Source organism: Camarhynchus parvulus, chromosome 11, assembly GCF_901933205.1.
Source record: "Camarhynchus parvulus chromosome 11, STF_HiC, whole genome shotgun sequence".
In the NCBI taxonomy this organism is placed as follows: Eukaryota; Metazoa; Chordata; class Aves; order Passeriformes; family Thraupidae; genus Camarhynchus; species Camarhynchus parvulus.
The window spans coordinates 10,430,732-10,439,029 of record NC_044581.1 but is presented as its reverse complement, the minus strand read 5'-3'; the positions used below and the strand labels follow the sequence as shown (position 1 = coordinate 10,439,029).

At 56.7% G+C, this 8,298-nt stretch overlaps 1 protein-coding gene across 2 annotated transcripts; it reads right to left on the bottom strand.

The window, feature by feature from the left end:
• Positions 1 to 235: 235 nt before the first annotated feature.
• Positions 236 to 4,161, bottom strand: IRX3 (iroquois homeobox 3). 2 transcript variants are annotated; one of them, XM_030956330.1, is made up of 4 exons: positions 3,539 to 4,161; positions 1,977 to 3,087; positions 1,393 to 1,459; positions 236 to 648 (listed from the first exon to the last, which is right to left on the bottom strand). In XM_030956330.1, the coding sequence occupies exons 1-4, from the start codon at positions 3,758 to 3,760 to the stop codon at positions 594 to 596; spliced, it is 1,455 nt and encodes a 484-aa protein (XP_030812190.1). In that variant the 5' UTR covers positions 3,761 to 4,161; the 3' UTR covers positions 236 to 593. The 2 variants fall into 2 exon arrangements, with proteins under 2 accessions (XP_030812190.1, XP_030812191.1); XM_030956331.1 differs by having other exon boundaries at positions 606 to 648; positions 1,340 to 1,459.
• Between the last annotated feature and the right edge of the window lie 4,137 nt (positions 4,162 to 8,298).

Sequence of the window (8,298 nt, the reverse complement as noted above, 5' to 3'; positions counted from 1 at the left end):
CGGCCGCGCCGCGGGCCGCCCGGAGCCGCGCTCGGGCCGCGCACCCCCCGCCACCGGCCGCGCCTGCAGGGGGCGCTGCGGCTCCAGCGATGGCGCCGCCGCCGCCTCGGGAAGCGCGGCCCGGCTCGGCCCCGCCGCTGGCCCGGCACGGCTCGGCACCGCCGGCCGCGCTCCGCCCGACCCGGAGCCGCGCAAAACCAGGAACCGACCGGGAACGGGGAGAGGAGGAGGGGGGGCGGGACTGCGGGAGGAAAACAACTCCAGAAGGGGGAAACGAGAGTGTAGTCAAAGTGGCAACAGTTTATTTATTAGCCAAAAATATATACTTTCTTGTACAATTTGGTTCACACATATGTACATTTTTACGGTATGTACAAAAACAAACAACAACAACAACCCAAAAAAAAAAAGGGGGAACACCTAATTCTCACTGGACTTCCAAAAAAAAAAAAATCTCACAGCTCAGCTAATCCAGGTGATAGGACAGAAGCGGGTATTTTTTTCCTTTTGAGTTTGAATATACAGACATGCTTACAAGTTGTAACTATACAGAGATTTTTTTTACAATTATTACAACAACAATAAAAAATTAACTATGATGATGAGAGCGCCGATAGAACCATAGCGGCGTCAAGTTGGTTCTGGGGCCTGGAAAAAAATGACAAAGAAAAAAAAAATTTAATGGGATTTCTAGTGAGCTTGGGCTGGCACAATATTTGTAACTGCAGGTAGCTCTGGTTTTGTTGTTGTTGTTAATATTTTAATAGATTTATAAATATAAAAAGCTTTCAGAATGACTTCTAGTAAATGTATTTAGCAATGAAAACACGGCAGGCCCGATCCCCGTGGTTTCAATCAATCAAAAGGGTAATTGGTTTCTCATTGAAATTGAGTGACTGCTACGCCAAATTTGGAGCGGCAAAGCTCAGCCTCTTCAGCTTTCATACTCTGGGCGTTTATTTTTTTTTTTTTTTTTTGTTTCGCTTTCAATATCATTGTTGTTATTATTATTAATTTTTAATTTATATTTTATTTTACTATTTTCTGCTGTCTCGGTGCCTCTCCCACCGGCAAAGCGACAGCGGCGGGAGGTGATCCGCTCTGCGGGGGGCTCAGGGATGCGCTCCCGGGCCAGAGGCGACCCGCGCCCGGGCTCCGCGGCCGCGCAGCCCCAACGCCCCCGAGCGCAGATCGGCCTGCCCGCGGGAATCGCTCCCGGGGCCCACAACGGAGAACAGCAAAGAAAATATATAAATAGAATAACCCACCACGCGCGCAGAGGAAGAACAAGAAACCGCCCTGGAAAGGGAACCTAAAGAAGCGGAGAAAATAAGCTAACCATTTACAACTGCCTCCATACATCCCGAGGAGACGGAGGGAGCCATCTCTTACCGCCTCTGCACTGGCTGGAAAGCTGTCTTTAGTAACTTTTTCTCTACTTCCAAGGCACTAGATCGATCTAAAAAGAGAAGGGAGGGGGGGAAAAAAAGCGTTCCTTTATAGCCCCTGTTTTATTCCTCCCATCCCTGAATTAAGCCTCGAGATTTAAGCTCTTTTCTCAGCGAGCTGCAAATACGACACAACGACTGCTCTGCTTGCAGAGGTGACCGTCAGAGAAAACACAGTGACCCCGGAGCGAGCCTGACTTGGCGGCCGGGTCCTTCCCGCAAAAGCGACAACAGCAGCAACAAAAATTATCTCCGCTGGAGGAAGGTAATTCTCGGGGATCGAGACTACCCCCGCCAAGAGACCTCCGCCACCGCCCCCGGGGCCCCCGCCCGCCGCCACCTGCGCCCCGACGGCAGCTCCGCGCCGGGCCGGACCGCGCCGGGCCGGGGGCACCGTCAGAACCGCCGAGGCCGGCCGCACGCACACGGCCCCGGGGCCTCCCGCGCCGCTCTGCTCCGCACCGCCGAGCCCCCCGGGCGGCTGCCGGCCCGGCCCGGCCCGTCCCCGGCGCGTCCCTCAGCGGTCACCTGCTCCGACGGGCTCCGCGCTCTGCGCCTGGTCCGCGGGCCGCGGGAAGGCGGCGGCGGGGGGGGCGGCGGAGGCGGCCCCCAGCCCCAGCAGGTGGGGAGTGTTCAGTAAGGCCAGCGGGTGCGGGGGGTGGTGGTGGTGGTGGTGGGCCGGGAATGCGCGGTTGGTCCAGTTGGGGAACTTGCCCAGGGGGCAGGAGGAGACGAGTCTGTGGGGCGGCGGGGTGGGCAGCGGCAGCGGCTGGGGGGCGGCCGCAGGCGGAGAGCCGCCGCCGGGAGACTTGCGGGGGTTGTCCGGGCTGGTGGCGGTCTCAGCCAGCGACCAGATCTTGGGTTTCGGCAAGGAGCCGGCCAAAGCGCCGTCCGTCGGGGAGGAGGCGGCGGAGGAAGAGGCAGACGAGGGGGGCGAGAGGTGGGGCGGCGGCGGCGGGAGCGGCGGCTTAAGGGGCTCCGGGCCGACGGGCGCGGCCGTGGCGGGCAGCTCGCACTTGTGATGGTGGTGATGGTGGTGGTGGTGGTGCAGGTGGTGGTGGCGGAGGTGGTGCGGCTCCCCCTCGGAGACCTTGTCGTAGCGCTCCTCGGAACCGGGCAGGTCCTCAAAGCCTTCGGATCCCTCCGAGTCCGTTTTGGAGTCAGAGTGCAGGAGATCGGCATCCTGTAGGTCGTCCTCGAGCTCGTCCTTGTTGCTTTCGATATTCTCTGTGTCGATGTTCTCGAGGTCGATCTCCTCCTCGTCCTCCCTCTTGTCCTCTTCCCCCTCGTGGTCGCTCCCGTAGGAGTTGCCCTCCTCGTCCGTCCTGCTGCGGGGGGCCCAGGTCATTTTGTTCTCCTTCTTGAGCCTCCGCCGCGCGTTGGCGAACCAGGTGGAGACCTGGGTGAGGGTCATTTTGGTGATGATGGCCAGCATGATCTTCTCGCCCTTGGTGGGGTAGGGATTTTTCCGGTGCTCGTTGAGCCAGGCCTTGAGGGTGCTGGTGCTTTCCCGAGTGGCGTTCTTGGGCCGCGACGGGTCCCCGAACTGGTACTGCCCGTAGGGATAGAAGGCAGGGTGGTGGGGGGGGAAGGCGGCGTGCTGCACCCCCGGGCTCTCCTTCAGCTCGTACTGGGCGCCCTGCAGCGAGAGGGAAGGGGCGGCCCGGCTGAGATGGCGCGCCGGGCCCGGGTCCGCTCCGTCCCGCTGCCCTTACCGAGAACGGAGCCCGTCGGCACCGGCGGGGCGGCCGGGCCGCGCTGCCTCCCCCACCGCGGAGCGCCCCGGGCCCGCTGCGGCCCCGGTGCCCGCGGGTGCCTCGGGGGCAGCACCGGCTCCCCACTCGCGTGTGCGCGGCAGGGCCGGCGGCCGCTGGGGCCGGTCCCCGCTACCGTCAAACCCCCGGGCGGAGCGGGGGGACGCTGCGAGGCCGCCGCTCCAGCCCTGCCCCTCTCCGGCGGCTCTCCCGGGCGATAGCGCCCGTCTCTCCCCTGACAGCCCTCCCGGCGTCTCCCCCGGCTCCCCCCGGGCCGATCCCCAGCCCGAACCGAGCGCCCCGGGGAGCGAGCGGCGAGCCCCGGGGGCCTCTTACCAGCTGGGGGAAGATGGGCAGCTCTGCGGCGTAGGGCAGGAAGGCTCCGTAGCCCTGGGCGGCGGCGGCGGCGGCGTAGGGCGCGCCGTACATGGAGGAGAGCACGTTGGAGAGGGTCCCGGACGGGGCCAGCTCGGCGCCGCCGCGGGAGCCGCCGCTCCCCGGGCGCTCCGCCGGGTAAAGCGGCCTGATGTACTGGTAGCCCAGCTGGGGGAAAGACATGGTGGGGGAGCGGGGCAGGGGAGGGGGGAGGAGGAAGAGGAGGGGGGGGAGACGAGAGGAAGAAGGGAGAGAAAGGGGAGAAAGTAGCAGGGCCGGGAGCGGAGGAGGGAGCCGGGTCGCTCGCCCTCGCCGGCCGCCCGCACTTTCAGCGCCTCCCGCGAACTCCGGCAGACATGGGGGGGAGCCGGGGGTGCGCGGAGGCCGCGGGCTCCCTCCTGTCCTCGGCCGCCGCGGTAAACGATCCGATCGCTTCTTTCTTCTCTCACTTTTCCTATTGATCTGAGTGGACCTAGGTCAGGTCCTAACAGATTGCCTGAGATTATTGGGACTCTGGGCTCTGATTGACATTTCTAGTCTCTCACAAGCCCCTCCTATTTCTTTTAAGTCTCTCTCTCCCTCTGCCTCCCTCTCTCTCTCATGCCCAGAGCTCGCTCTCGCCGGGTTTGTCACTAGCTGCGTCCCCCCTTTTTTTTTTTTTTCCTAAATCTGTTTACTGACGTCGCGATCTTTTATTTGAGTTGCTTTCAAATCTCGTTTTAGCGATCGCCAATCAGTTGTGTGTTTTACAAAGGTTTAACACTGCCTCATGGTATTCTAATTATATGGAGATAGATTTAGATATAATTTCTTTCGTAGCCCCCGCACCCAGCGCCGGGGTGTCATTTGTGAGCAGTACACGAGAGGGACAGGGAAAAGTTGGGACATTTAAAAATAAAGGCTCACACCAACACCGTCCCTCAGTTCCCCTTTTCAGGTTTTTAGATTTACAACCTTTCCTTGCCCAGATTAATTTTGGGTTTTTATTAAGATATTCTCTTCCTCCCTTCCTCCCCTCCGGCCCTTGCGAGAGTTACATCTTCTAATACAGATTTAAAAGTCTATTGCAATTTTTAAAATTTGCGATTCCAGAACTACCTTGAAATTTTTCCTAATGTACTGGATCTTTAAGGAGTTCTCTACATTTTGCCTGGACTAACAGTGCGCAGATACAGTGGAAAAGCTAAGTTAATTTTCCTCCTAATAAGGGACTTCAAAGAGTTGTAGGTCACAATTTTACATCAAAGGCAGAAAAGAAGGCAAATTAAAATCTTAACAAAGGAGAGACGGGAGCAGCCCTCTGGGCCATTAGTAAATAAGTGGTGTGAAAAAAGGGACAATGACAGGCACTGGAATTAAACTCATTAACACCTTTTTGTCTTGGTGCGAAATCTCTAATTAGGAAATTTATGATCATTTTGCTTATTCCCTCTGTTCTGAATCACTACAAGGCTAAGAAGGAAGTACCTGGTACGTGCAACATTTGCAAAGGGAGCAGTGGCACGGGTTTGTAAGGAGCTATTGGGAAGGAGTCAAGATACGGTTTAATTACAGAATAGGGTTTGGAGTTTTTTATGATCCACACATTTTAAATTACGGCTTGTATTTTGTTACTGATGTTGTTGTGTGCCCGCCCCCCCCCTTTTTCCTTCTCTGAAACCAGCGTGAGTTGCAATTTAGCCTTTTAAGAGTACTTAAAATACAGTTCAATCACGGCGCGTCTTTGGCAAGCGCCGGTGTGCCCTGCTCCGCTGCTGCGGGCAGAGGAAGAGCCTGGGCTGGAACCTAAAAAGTTCACACAGCCAGTGGGGAGAGGAGACCTGAACCTGCCAGCGTTATCTGCCTTTTAAAATACTCGGTGTTTAAATAAAACAAAAAGTTTGGAAGATCTTTTGAGGAGTTGTGGCTGAATGCGAGCCGTTTAACCGTATTCCCCTCTCCTCCTAAATACTCTCTGGATTTATTGCCTTTAAAATATGATTTAGGTACAATATAACCACTGTGCCCACAGTATGGATTTTTATAGCTACATTTCTTTAAAAATGAAATTCATGTCAGATTATGCAGTTAAAGGAATCGACCTTGATAGCTTGCTATAATAAAACTGTATCAGCTTGTAATAAATGCGGATTATAGCAAAGCAAGCTCCAGAATTAAAATTCCCTGAATCAATATATGAAAATCTGTAGGAAACATCTCTAATCGTATTAAGTTCATCTTTATAGCATTTCCTATCTGCTAATCTAGTGCAAAAAACAACTCTGGGTTGGAGGAATTTATTTTCTTCTATTCAGCATTGGTGCTTTTGATAGTACAAAGCAAGGGAGATAAAAATATTTAAATCAGTTATAGGTTTATTTCTTTTTTACTCAAAAGGAAAAGAGGCAGCGAACGCCACGTCCTGATGTACTTTAAACTTTTCCGTAGAGGCAGCGCCTGCTGGGGCGACGTGATATCGAGGGGATCGGGGGAGAGTTTGGGTGCAGACCACAACTTTTAAAAATATCTACTTCGGAGAGAAAAGGGGCGGATATGACCCTCGGGATAAATCCGTAGCCGTTTGAGGCTGTCGTGCTCGCCACTCTGGTGTCACGGTCGGGCTGTGGCCCCCCAAGCGCGGGTGCGGGGGAACACGCGTGTCCCTCAAAACCGGACCCGTCTTTTTGTGGCTGCGCGTCTGGCGTGGAGTATCAAAGCTGGCGGGATTGTTTTCTGATTTTTAATCAACAGCACAATCAATATGAGTTGGTCCCCATGGGAGCCGCCGGCAGTGGCGGGCGGTGCTGGTGTGGGGACGGCCGGGGGTATCCCCGGAGCCGGGAGGGGGCTACCGCGGGTAAGTGGCAGTGGGGAGCCGAGAGGGAGACACGGGAGGAGAGAAATTTATGGGTGAAATGGACCCAGGTCAGGGTGAGGGTGAGGGATGGTTTATTAATGAGAAAGAAACTGAGAGGGAGCATAGCTGTACCGAGTGGACAGGAGGAGAAATCTGTAAGGATGCCGTTCTTGGCTGAGAGGGAGGGAAAAGAAAGCGGAGAAGACAGCAAATGGTGGGGAAGAGCAAGAGGAAAGGAGACGTCTTCCCGAGCTGCGGGAGAGAAGCCCACGGCGAGCGGTGCCGCACGGCTCCGGCAGCGGGAGGGTCGGTGCGGGACGGGACGAGCGCGGGAGCGGAGGCGGCTGGAGCCGGGCGCGGAGAGGAGCGCGGCACGGCAAGGCGGGCGGGAGGCGGCGGCGGGAGCCGAGCGGGGAACGGAGAGAAGCGCGTTCCCCACGGACGAAAAGGGGAAGAGCAAAGCCGAGCGGGAGTCGCTTTGCCTGGCTGGAGCCGAAGGGAGATGAGAAGGAGCGGCTGGAGCCGGCCCGTCCTGCCGGGCGACGAGGGGAGCGGCGGCGCGGGGCCCGACGGCCGCCGCCCCCGGGGAGCCGTGGCGGCGGAGCGCTCCTCGGCCGGCCAGACACGTGTCTCCTGGCCAGGACCTGTCAGAGCAGGGAGAGCGGGTCCTGATTTATCGCCCGAAACACACACACACACGCACACACACACACACCCCTGCCCGCCCTCCCCCCGGCCTCGCCTCCCGCCTCTCCCGGCGGCTCGCAGCGTCGCCGAGCTAAAACCAAACCTGCCTCCGGCGGCCGCGGGGCGTCCGCGATCCCGCAGCCGGCTCTGGGGCTGCGGGACCGGGCACCCTCCGTGGGCAGCATCGCACCCGCACCCATGCCCTTCTCGGGACCCCTCTCGGTTCTGGTCGCTCACGCCCCGCCGCTCCAATCTCGGCCGGGTCCCGGGGGACCGGGGGCACGGAGGTGGCCCTGGCCCGGCGGTGTCACTCCGAGGAGCCGAAGGCTGCTTGTGGAAGTTGCCGGGGAGCTGTAGGGAGGGCTGAGGGCTCAGGCTGACTCTCGCGGGGTGCCGGGGTGCGGGCAGGCTGCAAGCTGCCACAGCACACGAGGGCCGGGGGCAGCCACCGGGGAAAGGGGGGTAAACAAACAAGTGGGATTAGGAGAAGGGCCGCAGTAAAACAAGAGTTAAAAAATAGAGAGAAAGATCAAAGCACTGGGTAAAAGACTCTTCAAATTACACGTTTGAAGCTTTTCCATAATTCCAAGGCGACAGATAGATAACAAGCTGCACATTCCTTATCACATATGGAATCAATCTGAAAGGAGTCTCTTGATCAGAATCTGTTAATTGCAGTGACATATGATTTGGAAAGAAAACACAATTAATGACCCTTCATGTTAAGACTTTGGGACGAGGCCACTGACAATCCGCACTCTGCAGCCAACGTCAACTCAACTGTTATTGGTAGTAGTAGTACTAGTAGTAGTAAACTATTAAAGGGAGACATTCTCCGAGCCTCGGCGACTGTTTTGTCTCTGTTCTCGTTGCATGTTTCTTCAGAAGGGGGAGGAGAAGAGAAAGGGACACGAGTGTGTGCGTGCCTTTCCTTCAAGGTTTGGGGAGCTAAAATGATTTATACCTTGTCTGTAAATCTAATGACCTAAGGTGAGAAAAAATACTTCATCTTTTATTATTACCACTTGTGGTGAGCGTTACCAGGAAACAGCAGAACCCTTTTGAAATGGTAAATATATGTATCCATTTAAAACCCATTATTGCTGAGATTTTCCCAAAGAGAAATAAAGCAAATCTGTCCAATCTCATTTTCTAGCGCCCTCTGTCCACAGCTCCCCTTGGCTCGGCCGCCCCTTCC

Bases quoted from the DNA above. Each gene is read 5' to 3' on its own strand.
- IRX3 (XM_030956330.1), bottom strand. From the start codon at position 3,760: ATGTCTTTCCCCCAGCTGGGCTACCAGTACATCAGGCCGCTTTACCCG. The intron at 3,088-3,538 runs GTAAGAGGCCCC...CTCTCGCTGCAG, and splicing joins TGCCCATCTTCCCCCAGCTG to GGCGCCCAGTACGAGCTGAA. The intron at 649-1,392 runs GTAAGAGATGGC...ATTTTTTTCCAG, and splicing joins TTCCAGCCAGTGCAGAGGCG to GCCCCAGAACCAACTTGACG.